At 46.3% G+C, this 19,079-nt stretch overlaps 2 protein-coding genes across 2 annotated transcripts in view; both read left to right on the top strand.

Annotated features, from left to right (window-relative positions):
• The window catches only part of LOC140208309 (uncharacterized), a 292,599-nt gene extending 281,332 nt beyond the window's left edge, over positions 1–11,267 (top strand). The window contains 1 exon segment of the mRNA XM_072276898.1: positions 8,870–11,267. Within this exon segment, the coding sequence (XP_072132999.1) occupies positions 8,870–10,532 (1,663 nt within the window). The 3' untranslated portion in view covers positions 10,533–11,267.
• Positions 1–19,079, top strand: part of LOC140208249 (NACHT, LRR and PYD domains-containing protein 3-like) — a 128,629-nt gene that overhangs the window by 64,164 nt on the left and 45,386 nt on the right. The window lies entirely within an intron of this gene.

The raw sequence follows: 19,079 nt of genomic DNA, 5'->3' as shown, positions 1-19,079 counted from the left end.
TGCTACATGAACAATACAAAAATTACACTGAACTACGTAAAAAAAAAACACACAAAATTACACGAGACTCCAGACCTACTGAGGACTGCATAAAGTGTGCAAAACAGTGCAGGCATTACAATAAATAATAAACAAGACAGTAGGTTGGTGTCAGTCCAGGCTCTGAGTATTGAGGAGTCTGAATACTTGGGGGGGAAAAAAACTGTTACATAGACTGGTCATGAGGGCCTGAAAACTTCGGTGCCTTTTGCCAGGTGGCAGGAGGGAGAAGAGTTTGTATGAGGGGTGCATGGGGTCCTTCACAATGCTGTTTGCTTTACGGATGCAGTGGGTGGTGTAAGTGTCTCCAATGGTGGGAAGAGAGACCCCGATGATCTTCTCAGCTGACCTCAGTATCCACTGCAGGGTCTTGCGATCCGAGATGGTTTCCGAACCAGACAGTGATGTAGCTGCTCAGGATGCTCTCGATACGTCCTCTGTAGAATGTGGTGAGGACGGAGGGTGGGAGATGGACCTTCCTCAGCCTTCACAGAAAGTAAGGACACTGCTGGGCTTTCTTTGCTATGGAGCTGGTGTTAGGGACCAGGTGAGATTCTCCGCCAGGAGAATCTTGGGGTCCGAGTCCATAGGACACTCAAAGCTGCTGTGTAGGTTGACTCTGTGGTTAAGAAGGCATACGGTGCATTGGCCTTAATCAACCATGGGATTGAATTTAAAAGGCGAAGGGTAATGTAGGACTCTGGTCAGACCGCACTTGAAGTACTATGCTCAATTCTGGTCGCTTCGTTACAGGAAGGATGTGGAAACCACAGAAAGAGTGCAGAGGGGATATACAAGGATGTTGCTGGGTCTGGGGAGCATGTCTTATGAGAATAGGTTGAGTGAACTCGGCTTTTTCTTCTTGGACCGACGGAGGATGAGAGCTGACCTGATAGAGGTGTATAAGATGATGAGAGGCATTGATCGTGTGGACAGTCAGAGGCTTTTTCCCAGGGCTGAAATGGTGGCCACAAGAGGACACAGGATTAAGGTGCTGGAGATTAGGTACAGAGGAGATGTCAGGGGTAAGTTTTTTTACACAGAGAGTGGTGTGTGGAATGGGCTACAATAGGGTCTTCGAAGAGACTCCTGGACAGGTACATGGAGCTTAGAAAAACAGAGGGCTATGGGTAACCCTGGGTAATTTCTGAGGTAAGAACATGTTCGGCACAGCATTGTGGGCCGAAGGGCCTCTATACTGCTGCAGTTTTTCTATGTTTCTACTTTCTATTCACATTCCTCCGGGCTCACTGGACAGGAACACTGAAACACTAAGTGAGAATCAGCAGGAGGTGGCCATTCAGCCCCTCGAGCCATCACCAAGATGGCGGCTGCTCTCCCATCTCAGCCACATGTTTCTGCCCGATCCTCATTTCCTCGATCCCTTCAGTCTCCACACATCTGCTGGTCTCTTTTTTTTATGTGAGGACGATACTGAGTCTTCACCGGCCTCTGTGGTGGGGATTTACAGACATTCACCACCCTCAGAGTGGAGACATTTCCCCTCATCTCAGTCCCGAACAGTCCACCTCCATTTTCAGAGACTGGGATCCCTGGTTCAACCGGTAATGTTATTGTGCATTTCAATGTGTTCACCTCTCAGTCCTCGATTCTCTAAATGAAAGGGTTATCACATTTGATCTTTCTTCATATGATGACCCCACCACTCCAGGGATCAGTCTGGTGAATCTTCATTGCACTCTCTATAACAAATACTCTCAAACCTCTTTGTTAATCCTCTATGGAATTAATTTCCATCTTCTGCAGCCCCGTGTTGCCCCAACCACTCACCTCCCACCCCCGTCACTATTTCCACCTTCCCACCTCCCCCTCACCTGGATCCACCTCTCACTCCCCAGCTCTTGCCCCATCCCCACCCCTCACCTCTTTTCTCGGACTATTTCCCGTCCACTCTCAGTCCAGAGGGAGGGTCTCGGCCCGAAATGTTGACGGTCCATTTCCCTCCACAGATGCTGCCCGACCCACTGAGTTCCTCCGGCAGTTTGTTCTTTGGTCTGTGTGACCCGTGTTAGTGTGGGGAGCGGGATTTTACACCATATTCCCGGTACAGTCTCAACAAAACACAAATAATTGTCACTTTGCCCGGACCATTGGCCCCGCTTGCAGGGCAACAGTCTGCCGGTGTTTGCCCCCCAATGTGGTGAATCGCCACCACCGTGGGCTCAGACATTTCCACAGATGAGCCCCTCCTGTCCCCACCGGGACAAACATCCTGTCCGCCCCCTCTCTCACCGTCTTCATCCTCTCCCTCCCCGGGGAACCGGCATCAAACCGACGGGCCGAGCGGTCTCCTCCTACCTCTCAGCGACACATCAGACTCCGGCCGCAGGAGACGCTTCACAAACGCCCCAACTTCCCTCGGAGGGAAATGGAAATAAATCAGAAAGCGGACATTTACTTTGACGGTTGTCCCGCCGTGACGGAAAGTTCGGGAGACGGAGTCAGCGGGGGTAACGCCCTCTCGGCTGGTCCGCCTCCGCTATTGGCTGGAAGCAGTGATTGACATCGCTTCGTACCAATGGGAATAGTGCAGCGCGTGACTCCTCTGTTGACAGCGGTGGGGGAGGGGCTGCTCACGTGATTAGTAGCCCGGCCGTTAAACCGACCAAGCTCGAGCTCACCAGCGCGCGGGGCACAAAAGGCCCCGGATGATCGGTTGAGGTGAGAAGGGATCTCCGGGTTGGGGGTCTCACCGGGCGGCGTTTTCAACACCGACTTCGGGTAGTTGCTGTGACTCCGGACTCCGTGACCCGCAATCCCGGGACAGTCCTGCTCTCTTCCCTCTCTCTCAGCCCCACCATCCGTACACGGGCCCCGGGGAGCTTCCGGCTGATGAGGGAATGGGAACCGATGGGTCTCTCAGACAGAGCTGAGCTCCAGCTGTCTAAATGCAAGGATCGGGAACTCGGAGAAAGGGAACAAAATCTTTTACATCAGCTGTTGTGAAAATCACCTTTGTTCTGCCTCCAGTCACAAACAAGAGAAAATCTGCAGATGCTGGAAATCCGAGCAACACACACAAATTGCTGGAGGAACTCAGCATTAGTACTCTTTTCCATAGATGCTGCCTGGCCTGCTGAGTTCCCCCAGCATTTTGTGTCTGTTGCTTGTTCCACCCCCTCTTGTTCTGGACTTTTCTACCCGTGAGAACATGTTTTGTCCCACTCTCTCTGGGTACATAATGATATCAGACACCTTTGTCCAGGGCAACAAGTAGCTTTCACATCACAAATGTGCCAGACTCCAATGAGACAGACTACTGCCCTTCCCTTCATATTCATTGGCATTGCCATCACTGAGTTCACCACCGTCAGTCACCTGGGGGAGGGTTCAGGGGAAATATTTATGTACAATACAGAAACCGGTGTTACCTGTGTGTATTGTGGTGATGCAAAAGTTGCTGGAGAATTTGCAAGTGGGAAGAAGTGGAGTGATATTTGGAAATCTGACTTTTAAGCGTCATTTAGCAAGCAAATGACACATGGACTGTGTGCAAAAGCTCTGGCAAGAAAATCCATCATTACCTGTTACAGGCCTGCAACTTAGGTTGTGTGAGAGTGTAGATGAACTTAAACAAACCCAGAGGAGATCAAAGTTCTTATAGACAGTGATTTGATAGCTGTTAAAATGAATACCTCTCTATATAAAATTCACTGTGCACATGTGGAAAAATTGCATAATACAAGCTTTATGTGCACACTGGTCATTACAAATTTGAGGGGAGATTGGTGGGAAGGTGGGGAGAGCTCCGGTGTCCCTGATGCCATGACGTACAAGATGTGCATCCAGCTGCAGCTTGTAACCCTGCAGTTTAAGGAGTTGGAACTTGAAATGGATGAATTCTGGATCATCCAGGAGTTGGAGGGGGTGATAGATATGACATGAAGAGAGGTGAGTTACACCCAAGGTGCAGGACACAGGAAACTGGGTGAGAGTCAGGAAGGGGAATGAGGTTAAATAGCCATCGCAGAGTACTCTTGTGGCCATCCCCCACAACAACAGGTGGACCACTTTAGAAACTGTTGAGATTACCTGGCAGAGAAAAGTCAAAGGGGTGATAGGGGATTTGTTAGTGAGGGGAACAGAACAAGAGGGGACTAATATCCCAGTGGTAAGGCTCGCTAGTGCTAGTGTGGGGAGAGGGGGGGTGTGGTTAAAATAAGTTGTAGGGGAAATGGGAGCCAGAATGACAGAACAGATAGTGGAGAGGGTGAATTGAATTGAATTGAATTGACTTTATTACATACGTCCTTCATATACATGAGGAGTAGAAATCTTTACATCTCCATCTAAATGTTAAAAGTGCAATTCACAGTAATTTATAACAGATAGTTTATACATAGGACAGTCGATATAACATAGTTTACAATTGTATCAGCATGAATTAATCAGTCTGATGGCCTGGTAGAAGATGATGTCCCGGAGCCTGTTGGTCCCTTTGCTGTGGTACCGTTTCCTGGATGGGAGCAGCAGGAACAGTTTGTGGTTGTGGTGAATTGGGTCCCCAATATCCTTTGGGCCCCTTTTACACACCTGTCTCTGTAAATGTCCTGAATAGTGGGAAGTTCACATCTACAGATGTGCTGGGCTGTCTGCACCACTCTCTGCAGGTTCCTGCGATTAAGGGAAGTACAGTTCCCATACCAGGCAGTGATGCAGCCAGTCAGGATGCTCTCAATTGTGTGTCCCTGTAGAAAGACCTTTGGATTTTGGGCCCTATCCCCAACTTCTTCAACTATCTGCGGTGAAAGAAGTGCTGCTGTGCTCTTTTCACAACACAGCCGGTATGTACAGACCATGTACATGAAAGATGGCAAATGGAGTTTAATGCTGGTGAGTGTGAGATGCTACATTTTGGTAGGATAATCAAAATAGGACATACATGGTAAATGGTAGGGCATTGAAGAATGCAGTAGAACAGAGGGATCTGGGAGTAATGGTGCATCATTCCCTGAAGGTGGAATCTCATGTGGATAGGGTGGTGAAGAAAGCTTTTGGTGTGCTGGCCTTCATAAATCAGAGCATTGAGTATAGGAGCTGGAATGTAATGTTAAAATTGTACAAGGCATTGGTAAGGCCAAATTTGGAGTATTGTGTACAGTTCTGGTCACCGAATAATCGGAAAGATGTCAACAAAATAGAGAGAATACAGAGATTTACTAGAATGTTACCTGGGTTTCAGCACCTTAGTTACAGAGAAAGGTTGAACAAGTTGGGTCTTTATTTTTTTGGGGCGTAGAAGGTTGAGGGGGGTCTTGACAGAGGTATTTAAAATTATGAGGGGGATAGATAGAGTTGACGTGTATAGGCTTTTTCCATTGAGAGTAGGTGAGATTCAAACAAGAGGACATGAGTTGAGAGTTAGGGGGCAGAAGTTTAGGGGTAACATGAGGGGAGTGGTAGAGTGTGGTAGTTGTGTGGAATGAGCTTCCAGCAGAAGTGGTAGAGGCAGGCTCGATATTGTCATTTAAAGTAAAATTGGATAGCTGTATGGACAGGAAAGGAATGGAGGGTTATGGGCTGAGTGCAGGTTGGTGGGACTAGGTGAGAGTAAGCATTCAGCACGGACTAGAAGGGCTGAGATTGCCTGTTTCCATGCTGTAATTGTTATATGGTTATATGTGAGATCCTTGGTGATGTTTATGCTGAGGAACTTAAAGCTGTTCACCTTCTTAACCCCAGATCCATTGATGTCAATAGGGGTTAGCCTGTCTCCATTCCTCCTGTCATCCACAATCTGCTCATTTGTTTTTGTGACAATGAGGGAGAGTTTGTTTTCTTGACATCAGTCAGATGTTGTTCAGACCTCAGACAGAGTCAGCAATCAAATGGTTGAGCATGGTGCGATGAATGTGCTGAGCTGTGTATATCACAATGCAAGAAGCATCGTAGGAAAGCCAGATGAGCTCAGGACAGGGAATTATGAAGTTGTATCCATTGTGGGGACTTGGTTGCATCCAACAGTTTGAGGGATTTAGAGGAATAAATTTGTAGAGAGATTGCACCATGCCAAGATGCAAAGGTTGTTCCAGTAAGTGATTTTAACTTTCCATATATTGACTGGGACTCCCATACAGCAAAAGGACTAGATGGAGTAGAGTTTGTCAAATGTGCCCTTAATCTGTAATTTGAATTCCTGACGTAGAAGTGTGCAGTAAGCTGTTAGGAAATGATCCAGGGCTGGTGACAGAAATTAGTGATCATAATGCCATGAGATTCAAAGTAAATATGGAAAACGAGAGGTGTGCACCACGGGTTGAGATTCTAAATTGGAGAAAGGTCAATTTTGATGGTATGAGAAAGGCTCTGACAAGTGTGGTTTGGAACAGGCTGCTTTCTGGCAAAGGAGTACTTGGTAAGTGGGAGGCCTTCAGAAGTGAAATTTTGAGGATGTAGAGTTTATACATGCCTGCTAAAATAAAAGTTGAAAAGTTACAGGTGCAGGGAACCTTGCTTTTCAAGAGATATTGAGGCCAGGATATTTTGTTCCTCTAAATGCCTCAGACTGTTGGGTGCTACCAAGACGCATGAATGACAACAGTATCATGATTCCATGCCCTGAGCTCACCTGACTTTTTTTTTTAGTTGTCTGCTTTTGGTTTCTGAAAGTTTCCCAACAGGTTTTGGGTAAGTTATTGGAATGTATGTGCAGGAACCGGATATATACTGTAAGTATTTGGATAGGTGTGGACTGATAAAGGATAGACAGCATGGCTTTGTGCACGGTAGGTCATGTCTATCCAATCTTATAGAGTCTCTTGAGGAGGTTATGAGGAAAGTGGTTGAAGGCAAGGCAGTGGATGTTGCCTACATGGACTTTAGCAAGGCACTGGGCAAAGTCTCATATGGGAGATTGGTCAAGAAGGTTCAGTCACTCAGCATTCAAGATGAGATAGTAAATTGGGTGAGTCACTGTCTTTGGGAGAAGCCAGAGTGTGGTAGCACATGGTTGCCTCTCTGACTGGAGGCCTGTGACTAGTGGTTTGCCACAGGGATCAGTGCTGTATCTGTTATTGTGTGTCATCTATATCAGTAATCTGGTTGATAGTGTGGTTAACTGGATCAGCAAATTTGTGGATCACACCAAGATTAGTGGTGTCGTGAACAGCAAGGAAGACTATCATGGCTTGCAGTGCAATCTGGATCAGCTGGAATAATGGGATAAGAAATGCAAAATGGAATTTAATGGAGACAAGTGTGAGGTGTTGCATTTTGGTTGGACCTAGGTCTTACACAGTGAATGTTAGGGCACTGAGGATTGCTGTAGAAGAAAGGCATCTGAGAATACAGGTCTGTATTTCACTGAAAGTGGTGTCACAGTTAGATAGGGATGGAAAGAAAGATTTTGGCACGTTGGCCTTTTTGAACCAAAGTACTGACAACAATAGATGGATGTTCTGTTGACTTTGTACAAGACATTGGTGAGGCCTAATTTGGAGTATTGTGTGCGGTTTTGGTCACCAACCTACAGGAAGATGTAAAAGAGGTTGAAAGAGTTCAGAGAAGATTCACAAGGATTTTGCCAGGTCTGGAGGACTTGGGTTATAAGGAAAGATTGAGCAGGTCAAGACTTTATTCCTTAGAATGTAGAAGACCGAGGGGAGATTTGATTGTGATAGAGGGGTATAGATAGGGTAAATGCAAGCTGGCTTTCTCTACTGAGATTGGGCGGTACTACAACCAGAGGCCATGGGTTAAGGGTGAAAGGTGAGATATTAGGCGCACATGAGGGGAAACTTCTTCACACAGACGGTCATCCGGGTGTGGAATGAGCAGCCAGCACAAGTGGTGCATGCGAGCTCAATTTCAACATTTAAGAGGTTTGCATAGGTACATGGATGGTAGGGGTATGGAAGTGGGCAGTTTAAATAGTTCAGCACAAACCAGATGGCCCAAAGGGCCTGTTTCTGTGTTGTAATTTTCTGTGACTGTGACAAGAACCTGAAATAATACAAAAATTCACTCCAAGTCCTTTTAACAGCTGTGTGGACCAACCATTCATCTCAGCAGGAATTTTTTATATGGCGTTAAAACTGTGGCACTTTAAGTTAATAATACATAAAAGAAAATCCCAGATGCATGTCAAGAAAGACTATTTGTGAGAGGGTGTTTCAGTTACTGTGGGGCCAGGCATCCATGGGGCTCAGCAGGAACAGGGAATAATACCAATGGAGAGAGTCAAACTGAGCCAGGTCACAGATTGGAGATGGCAGAAATGCCCCATTCTTATAGAGACAGGAAGAGCATCAGAGAATTTGATGGTCACTCCAGATACCAGCACTGTGCCCATGCAGAAGATGATTTCTCTGTCCAACTTGGGTTGAACCTCACTGTAACAGTGTGATATCAGATCAAACCTTGGCAACTCAAGTAATCTCATCTGAAATGTTGTCCTACACCAATTGATGGATTTTGTAAATCTTTTTACAGGTTAAAAACGAGAAGGAATTTGCCTCCAGCAATCTCAAACACGGCACGCCAGTTTTGCTGTCCCTGTCAAGATATTTAAGAACTGGAGCAAGGGATCGACCATCGTTCCTGTTCAGACTGTGGGAAGGTATTCTCTCAGTCTTCTGACCGACTGACATGCCCATAACTTTCCAAGGGAAAGGCCGTTCACCTGCTCAGATAGTGGGAATGGATTCACTCGGTTATCTCAATTGAAGGTATATCAGCAAGTTCACACTGGGCAAGGCCATTCATCTGTTCTGTGTGTGAGAAAGGATTCAGTCGGTCTTCCCACCTGCGGACACACCAGTCAGTTCACATTGGGTAGAGGCTGGTCATCTGCTGAATTTCTGGGAAAGGAAAAAGGATTCACTCAGTCATCTAACCTAATGGCTCACCAGCGAGTTCAAACTGGGGAGAAGCCATTCACCTGCTCAGTCTGTGGGAAGAGATACACTGATTCATCCATCCTACAGAGACATCAGCGAATTCACACTGGGGAGAAGCCATTCACCTGCTCAGAATGTGGGAAGAGATTCACTCAGTCATCCGACCTACAGAGACATCAGCGAGTTCACACTGGGGAGAAGCCGTTCACCTGCTCATTCTGTGGGAAGAGATTCACTGATTCATCCACCCTACAGAAACACCAGCGAATTCACTCTGGGGAGAAGCCATTCACCTGCTCAGAATGTGGCATGAGATTCACTGATTCATCCCACCTACAGAGTCACCAGCGAGTTCACACTGGGGAGAAGCCGTTCACCTGCTCAGTCTGTGGGAAGGGATTCACTCAGTCATTCACCCTACAGAGACATCAGCAAGTTCACACTGGGGAGAAGCCGTTCCCCTGCTTAGAATGTGGGAAGAGATTCACTAGGTCATCCAGACTACTGGCACACCAGTCAGTTCACACGGGGCAGAGGCCGTTCACCTGCTCAGAATGTGGGAAGAGATTCACTTGGTCATCCTGCCTACAGAGTCATCAGCGAGTTCACACGGGGGAGAAGCCGTTCGCCTGCTCAGAATGTGGGAAGAGATTCACTGATTCGTCCACCCTACAGAGACATCAGCAAGTTCACACTGGGGAGAAGCCATTCACCTGCTCAGAATGTGGGAAGAGATTCACTCGGTCATCCGATCTACAGAGACATCAGCGAGTTCACACTGGGGAGAAACCGTTCACCTGCTCAGTCTGTGGGAAGAGATTCACTCAGTCATCCGATCTGCAGAGTCATCAGCGAATTCACACTGGGGAGAAGCCGTTCACCTGCTCCGAATGTGGGAAGAGATTCACTGATTCATCCCACCTACAGAGTCACCAGCGAGTTCACACTGGGGAGAAGCCGTTCACCTGCTCCGAATGTGGGAAGAGATTCACTTACTCATCCAACCTACACAGTCATCAGCGAGTTCACACTGGGGAGAAGCCGTTCACCTGCTCAGAATGTGGGAAGAGATTCACTAGGTCATCCGGACTGCTGGCACACCAGTCAGCTCACACGCGGGAGAGGCCATTCTCCTGCTCAGTCTGTGGGAAGAGATTCACTAATTTGTCCACCCTACAGAAACACCAGCGAGTTCACACTGGGGAGAGGCCGTTCACCTGCTCAGAATGTGGGAAGAGATTCACTCAGTCATCCGACCTACAGAGACATCAGCGAGTTCACACTGGGGAGAAGCCGTTCAACTGCTCAGTCTGTGGGAAGAGGTTCACTGATTCGTCCACCCTGCAGAAACACCAGCGAGTTCACACTGGGGAGAAGCCATTCACCTGAACAGAATGTGGTAAGAGATTCACCCGGTCATCCCACCTACTGGCACACCAGTCAGTTCGCACTGGGGAGAGGCCGTTCACCTGCTCAGAATGTGGGAAGAGATTCACTCACTCATCCAACCTACAGAGTCATCAGCGAGTTCACACTGGGGAGAGGCCGTTCACCTGCTCAGACTGTGGGAAGAGATTCACTCAGTCATCCCACCTACTGGCACACCAGTCAGTTCACACTGGGCCATTGTTATGAATCCCTAGGTTTCATTTTCTGTGGACTGTCATTTTAAGAGAGAGAGAGAGATTAAGAATGGAAATCAGTCTGACTTGCAGCTTGTTTACATCGCTCGCTGCTTGTTTTAACCGAGGACACAGATACTCAGAGTCAGATGGAGATGAAGGAGGAAAAATGGAAGGTTCGAAACAAGGGAACTGGTGGCCAAGGGTCACTGTTTAGAACTTTCCTCTGCCCACAAGGGTGGGTTAATTATCGATTCAGCGAACATCAAATGTGTGGTTGTCACCTCATTTGATCCATAGGAGTGGATCGGATTTGGGGTATCCTATGAAGACCACCTATGTGTTAACACTTGCCTGGGTGTGGTGTGGTAATTCACTTGAAGACGATACCCCTTGTGACAAGTCACTTCCTGTGATAATTCGTAAATGGATTTGGAACGATGACGGATAAAATCTGCAGCGACTGTTCTCTCGTTTTACCACCATGGAAACTTGAATTCACGTTATTGCCTTCTCTCGACATTTACCCTGGATTACAAATATCTCTCTCTCCTCAACTGCTCTGTGGTTGAACTGAACTTTCATAGTTCACCATCTCAAGACTCCAAGCTTTGTTTCCCCCGAGTTCAATAGTTTGGGAGTTATATTTACACACACGTACGCATAACACTGTTAACTTCTGTTTATCTTGCTTAAAATACTATATTGTTAGTAGATGCTAATAAAGATAGTGGATTTAACATCAAAACCAGACTCCAGGTGTAGTTTATTGCTGCTGGTTCGTTTCTAGAGCGTTATGGTTCATAAAAAAATTGGGGCCTGCATCCTGGATATGAACAGATTTGGGGGTGTATAGATTACTAACCAACTTCATTGGTGAAATCCCTTTTGATTTATTTGTGTGGCAGAAGCAATGGATGTTGATAGATGTCTGGAAGCGCCAACCTCTGAGGCACTAAAGGACACCAGAAGGATTGCGTTTTGAGTATTGCTGAAAGGTTAAAACTTGTGAAGGTGAAATCGACAATGAGGAGGTTACAGATGCAGAGGATAATAGCTGAACATTATGTATATGAGGGTGTGTTTAAAGTGGAGGAGTTGGAGGTGTTTCCTGAAAGTAAACCTAGTGAGCTTGGGCTCCCGTACAAGTTAGAAAAATTAAAGATGGAGGCTGTGGAACGGCAGAGGCAGGTTGAGGCTAGAGAGGCAGTAAAACAGAGAGAAGAGGCAGCAAAACAGGGAAGAAGCAGAAAGACAGAGGCTGTTCGAGCTGGAAAAGATAGAGAGATTGCAGCAAAAGGGTCTCGCGTTAGACTCTGGGGATAAGTTTGAGGCCAGTCGGAAAGTTAAATTGCTACCTCCATTTGATGAGGCAGAGGTTGATAAATACTTTCAGCATTTTGAGAAGGTTGCTCTGAGTTTAAAGTGGCAAAAAGAGGGTTGGCCCATTCTCTTACAAAGTGTAATTAAGGGGAAGGCTCAGCGAGCCTATTCTGCTTTGACTGTTGTTGAAGCAGCTGATTATGACATAGTGTAACAGGCTGTGCTCAGTGCTTATGAGTTGGTCCCAGAAGCATACAGGCAAAAGTTTAGAAATTTGAGGAAATCTGTGAACCAGACTTATATGGATTTGCTTATGAGAAGTTTGTGTGTTTTGACCGCTGGTGCACATATAAAAATGTTAATGATGATTTTAACAGCTTGAAAGATTTGGTTTTAACTGAAGAATTCAGGAGGTGCATCCCTGATGACATAAAGACGTATTTAAATGAAAAGGATGCTGCCACTTTGCAGGAGTCTGCTAGATTAGCAGATGTGTTTGCTTTAACTCATAAGGTTAAGTTTACCCAGAATAAGAGCTTCCAAAGGAGTAGCAGGGATAACCAGGGTAAACCAGAAATTGAAGTTGGGTTTAGTGACAAGAGTGAGGATGAAGGGAAGCAGTTGAAGGAGAAATATTCTGGTCTTTCTTGTTACTATTGTAAGAAAGCTGGTCATATGATGGCTAATTGTCCTGTCCTGAAGAAGAAAAAGGAAAAGGAGGCAGTCCCACATGCCTGTGATCAGTATGTTGAAGCACCTATAAACCCACAGGGTTCTGAACATTCTGTTGAGGCTCAGTTAAGGACTGAGAGGTCTGAATGAGTTAAGAAGGGATTCGATCATTTTATGTCAGATGGGTTTATATTAGTAATGGAAGGGTCAACCCCGGTACCAGTGAAAATTCTTTGAGATACTAGGGCTTCTCAGTCACTTATATTAGACAGTATTCTAAAGTTTGGTGATGAGACTGACATTGGTGAGGTAAATCTTATTAAAGGCATTGGGGGCAGCATTGTATCTTTTCCATTGCACAAGGTAACTTTACAGTCAGGGTTGGTTTCAGGACCTGTTAAGATCGGATTATGCTCCAGTTTACCGGTGGAAGATGTTACTTTGCTGATAGGGAATGACCTGGCAGATGGTAAGGTTGTTCCTGCAGTTCAGTTGACAACTAAGCCAACCACTGACGACCCACAGATGGATTTTAACATTTATCCTTCCTGCACAGTAACTCGAAGTACAGCTAAAAAGTCTGCCAATGCAGACGGTTCTGTGCAGCATGATTCTGATACCCATGATAGCCAAAGTTGGGATTCAGGTTATGATGACTTAAAACAGAGATCATCTTCCTTTTTCCCTTCTGCTCCACGGAACCAGACCCAATGCTAGAGACCGCATCGCCGTGGTCGTCCTCTGTCAGGTCATCCCCCTCAACAGCATCTAAAACGAGATAACAATTACTGAGGGGGATGGCCACAGGGGTGCTCTCTGCTATCTGAGCTCTTCCCATCCCTTCCCTGACAGTCACCCACTTATCGATCTCCTGCTCACGTTCCATTATAAGCTGTAGATCATCAAGCCGCAGTTCCAGATCCCTAACACGTTCTCTCATCAGCTGCATCTCAGCACACCGGGCGCCGATATGGCCGTCTGGGAGACGGGAAGATTCCCGGAATTCCCACATCTTACACCCAGAGCAAAGTACTAACCCTGCAGACAGGCTCTGGTACATGTTTGTATGTTCAGTAAACATATTCACTGCTTAATTGCCTGGAGGAGGGAACGAGATGGGAAATGTCCAAATCTGCTGATAACACAGAAGCAAAGGAAGGAAATCTAATGACGACGTTCTGGTTCTGCATCAAGTAATTCAAAAGGCAGATTGTATTTTGGCCTTCACCGCACAGGGAGTGGAGATTATGTAACGGGCCTGTGTAGCTACTATTGCACAGGGTGTTAGTGAGGCCACATCTGGAATTCTATGCACAGTTTTAATCCCCAAGCAGAAAGAAATCTTAGAGTAGCTATGGAGCCAGCAGTGCAGTTTTGCCAGTGTATTACATGGGATGATTTACCAGCAGAGGTGAGATGATTTGGCCCTGAAATTTAGAACATATTCACAAACGATAGGGTATTTATGAAGCATCTTCATAGAGTATCATATGATCAATCCGTGCACAGTACATAAGCTGTGGATATATGTTTTTACTATTGTGTTTTTGTGTTGCTTTGGAGCCGGAGTAATAACTATTTCGATCTCATTTACACTTGTCTGTTGGAAATGGAATTAAACAACCTTGAATCTTGAATAAACATTTCAGCAGTCTGCAGCGTCACATTTCTGTCTCTCAGCGTTACTGCGGCAGAGCACCACCCGGTGACAACAGAGTCCACAAATCAGGGGCTCCTGTTATTGTGGCAAATCACCACCAAGTGGAAGTGCTGTCCAGAAAAGAGAGAGGTTTACAGCAATAAGGAGGGGTGTAGGGGGCTGGAAGCCAACTCTGCAAGTGGATGAAGTTCTAGACCTGCCCCAAACCACTCTCCTCACCACTAGACAGGGTCCCAAACAGGGGTCATCTACTGTTTCCAGTTTTCCACGTGTGTCCTCCTCGACATTAGTGAGACCCAATGTACTCTCTGCATTCTGCACTCTGTCCCGATGAGATTCTGCAGGTGTTGGAGATGCAGAGTAAGAAACACAAGATGTTGGAGGAAGTCAGGAGGTCAGGTAGCTTCTATAGAGGGGGATAAAGCAAAACAGAGATTTCCTGCCGAGACCCTTCATCAGGACTGGAAGTGGGGAGAAGCTGGAACAAGATGATGCGGGGAGTGGAAGAGTCCAAGCTGGTAGATGGTAGGTGAAGCCAGGTAAGAGTGAAGGTGAGTGGGTGGGGGAGGTGGGAGATGAAGTGAGACGCTGAGAGGTGGGAGGTGGAAAATGCAAAGGACTGAAAAGAAGGAATTTGATAGGATAGGAGAGCGGACCATGGGGAAAAGAGGAAGTAAAAGAGGAACCAGAGGGAGACGGTCCACAGTGGAGAAGAGAGAAGTGGGGAGACAGAATGGAGGAGACGGGTGTGTGTGTTGATGAAAGGAAAAGGAAGAGGTAGAAGTTAAAGATATCGATGTTCATGCCATCGGGTTGTAGACTACCCGGATGTAATATGAGGTGTTGCTCCTTTAACCTGAGAGTGGACTCATCGAGTTAGTTAAACGATGAACCGGAAGGGAGAGCGGATTAATAATTTTCCCCTGGCATCCCTATTAAATCAATCCTCTCTCACCTTGAACCAGTGCCGTCTGGTTGTTGGTTCCACAAAAGTGGGGAAAAGGACTGCGCACGTTCCCCAGTTCTGGACACTCAGGGTTTGGAACACTTGCATCATGTCAGCCTCAATCTCCTGCACTTCAAGGTGTGAAGTCCCAACCTGCCCAGCCTCTCTCCAGAACTCAGTCCCTCGAGTACCGGCACCATTCTCGTAAATCTCTCCTGCACTCATTCCAGCTTGACGTCCTCTCTCCTACAGCAGAACCACCAAAACTGAATACAATAATCCAGGGTGTAAACACGAGAAAATTTGCAGATGCTGGAAATTCAAGCGACACACAGAAAATTCTGGTGGAACGCAGCAGGCCAGGCAGCATCAATAGGAAATAATCCAGGCGTGGATACCCTCACGATACCTTAACCCTAATGCAACCGCACTAGCCTCTTCAGTCCATGAGCCATGAGATGTGAGACAGAGGCTGCTCAGCCAATCGAGTCTGTTCCACCATTCCTTCGTGTCCAATTGATTATCTCTCTCAACCCCATTCTCCTGCCTTCTCCCCATAATCTTTCAACATCCATTTAAAATACACTCACTGACTTGGCCTCTGCTCCATCTGTGGCAATGAATTCCAAAGATTTACCACTCCCTGACTACAGAAATTCCTCCTCATCTCTGCTCTCAGTGGATGCTCTATACATTGAGGCCGTGGCCTCTGGTCCCAGACTCACACAGCGTAGGGTGCATCTTCTTCATAGCCACTCTGTCCAGGCCTTTCAATATTTGATAGGTTTCAATGAGATCCCCTCTCTTTCTTCTGGACCAGTGAGTACAGGGTCAAAGCCGTCTAACGATCCTAAGTTAACCCTTTCATTCCTAGAACCTTCATGAACCTTCTCCAGACCCGCTCCAATACGAGCACATCTTTTTCTCAGACAGGAGGTCGGAAACTGCTCACAATACACCAACAGCGAACTGACCGATGTGTTATAAAGCTACAGTGTCACATCCTTGCTCTTATATGTTAACATTACCGTTTTCATCTTTTATCAACTCAATCTGCAAGCAAACCTTTCCGGACTCCTGCTCAAGGACTCCCAAGTACCTATGCACCTCAGATTTTTGAATTTTCTCCCATTTATTTTTTTTTCCAACGCCCTTATTCCTCCTACCAATTGTACGTGAGCATATATTTGCATACACTGTATTTCATCTACTACTTAGTTGCCTGTTATCCAAACCTATCGAAGTCCATCTGCAGACTCCCACTTTGCTCTAAACTACCTGCCCTGTACCTATCTTTGTATCAACTGCAAAGTTCGTCACCAAGGTATCAATTCCGTCATCCATATCATTCAGATTTAACATGAAAAGATGCAGTCTCAATACTGACCCCCATGGAACACCATTAGTTAGTGACAGCAAAACAGAATTGCCACATTATTCTGACTCTTTCTCCCTGGTCAGTCAGCCAAGCTTCGACCCATACAAGCACCTTTCCTGTAATTCCATGCGCTGTGATCTTGTTAAGCAACCTCACATGCAGCACCTTAGAGATACAGAAAACCTACAACACAGAACAGGCCCCTTGGTCCACAAAGCTGTGCCAAACATTTCCTTACCCTAGAACTACCTAGGCTTACCCATACTCCTCTATTTTTCTAAGCTCCATGTACCTATCCAGGAGACTCTTAAAAGACCCCATCGTTTCCACCTCAACACTGTCTCTGGCAGCCCATTCCACGCACTCACTACTCACTGCATAAAAAATTTACCCTTTATATCTCCTCTGTACCTACACCCATGCACCCTAAAACAGTGCCCTCTTGTGTTAGCCATTTCAGCCCTGGGGAAAAAACCTGTCTGTCCACACAACCAATGCCTCTCCTCTTCTTATACACCTCTATCAGGTCACCTCTCATCCTCCGTCACTCCAAAGAGAAAAGGCCGAGTTCACTCAACCAACTCTCATAAGGCATGCTCCCCAATCCAGGCAACATCCTTGTACATCTCCTCTGCATTGCCCTTTTGGGATGCATTTTCTATCTCCCATTGTCATTTGTGGACTACATACTTACTTCAGTTTGGAGGTCTCTACAATTCCCATCAGGGATTTTTTTGTTTTTTACATTTGCTGTTCCTTAATTCTACACCTTCCAACCCTATGCCACCTCTTTCCAATGATTTTATTTAATATTTTACCAACAGAGCCACACAACCCCACTACCAGCTTGTTCTTGGCTTGGTCTTTCAAGAAACAAAAGTATCTGGGAAACAAGAGGACCTGCAGATTCGAGAAATCTAGAGAAACATAGAAAATAGGTGCAGGAGTAGGCCATTCGGCCCTTCGAGCCTGCACCGCCATTTATTATGATCATGGCTGATCATCCAACTCAGAACCCCGCCCCAGCCTTCCCTCCATACCCCCTAACCCCCGTAGCCACAAGGGCCATATCTAACTCCCTCTTAAATATATCCAATGAACTGGCCTCAACTGTTTCCTGTGGCAGAGAATTCCACAGATTCACCACTCTCTGTGTGAAGAAGTTTTTCCTAATCTCGGTCCTAAAAGGCTTCCCCTCTATCCTCAAACTGTGGCCCCTCGTTCTGGACTTCCCCAACATCGGGAACAATCTTCCTGCATCCAGCCTGTCCAATCCCTTTAGGATTTTATACGTTTCAATCAGATCCCCCCTCAATCTTCTAAATTCCAACGAGTACAAGCCCAGTTCATCCAGTCTTTCTTCATATGAAAGTCCTGCCATCCCAGGAATCAATCTGGTGAACCTTCTTTGTACTCCCTCTATGGCAAGGATGTCTTTCCTCAGATTAGGGGACCAAAACTGCACACAATACTCCAGGTGTGGTCTCACCAAGGCCTTGTACAACTGCAGTAGTACCTCCCTGCTCCCGTACTCGAATCCTCTCGCTATAAATGCCAGCATACCATTCGCCTTTTTCACCGCCTGCTGTACCTGCATGCCCACTTTCAATGACTGGTGTATAATGACACCCAGGTCCCGTTGCACCTCCCCTTTTCCTAATCGGCCACCATTCAGATAATAATCTGTTTTCCTATTTTTGCCACCAAAGTGGATAACTTCACATTTATCCACATTAAATTGCATCTGCCATGAATTTGCCCACTCACCCAACCTATCCAAGTCACCCTGCATCCCCTTAGCATCCTCCTCACAGCTAACACTGCCACCCAGCTTCGTGTCATCCGCAAACTTGGAGATGCTGCATTTAATTCCCTCATCCAAGTCATTAATATATATTGTAAACAACTGGGGTCCCAGCACTGAGCCTTGCAGTACCCCACTGGTCACCGCCTGCCATTCTGAAAAGGTCCCGTTTATTCCCACTCTTTGCTTCCTGTCTGCTAACCAATTCTCCACCCACATCAATACCTTACCCCCAATACCGTGTGCTTTAAGTTTGCACACTAATCTCCTGTGTGGGACCTTGTCAAAAGCCTTTTGAAAATCCAAATATACCACATCCACTGGTTCTCCCCTATCCACTCTACTAGTTACATCCTCAAAAAATTCTATGAGATTCGTCAGACATGATTTTCCTTTCACAAATCCATGCTGACTTTGTCCGATCATTTCACCGCTTTCCAAATGTGCTGTTATCCTTGATAACTGACTCCAGCAGTTTTCCCACCACCGACGTTAGGCTAACCGGTCTATAATTCCCCGGTTTCTCTCTCCCTCCTTTTATAAAACGTGGGGTTACATTAGCCACCCTCCAATCCTCAGGAACTAGTCCAGAATCTAACGAGTTTTGAAAAATTATCACTAATGCATCCACTATTTCTTGGGCTACTTCCTTAAGCACTCTAGGATGCAGACCATCTGGCCCTGGAGATTTATCTGCCTTCAATCCCTTCAATTTACCTAACACCACTTCCCTACTAACATGTATTTCGCTCAGTTCCTCCATCTCACTGGACCCTC

The sequence above is a fragment of the Mobula birostris genome, chromosome 13, assembly GCF_030028105.1.
Source record: "Mobula birostris isolate sMobBir1 chromosome 13, sMobBir1.hap1, whole genome shotgun sequence".
Classification (NCBI taxonomy): Eukaryota; Metazoa; Chordata; class Chondrichthyes; order Myliobatiformes; family Myliobatidae; genus Mobula; species Mobula birostris.
This window is presented reverse-complemented; position numbering and strand designations above follow the sequence as displayed.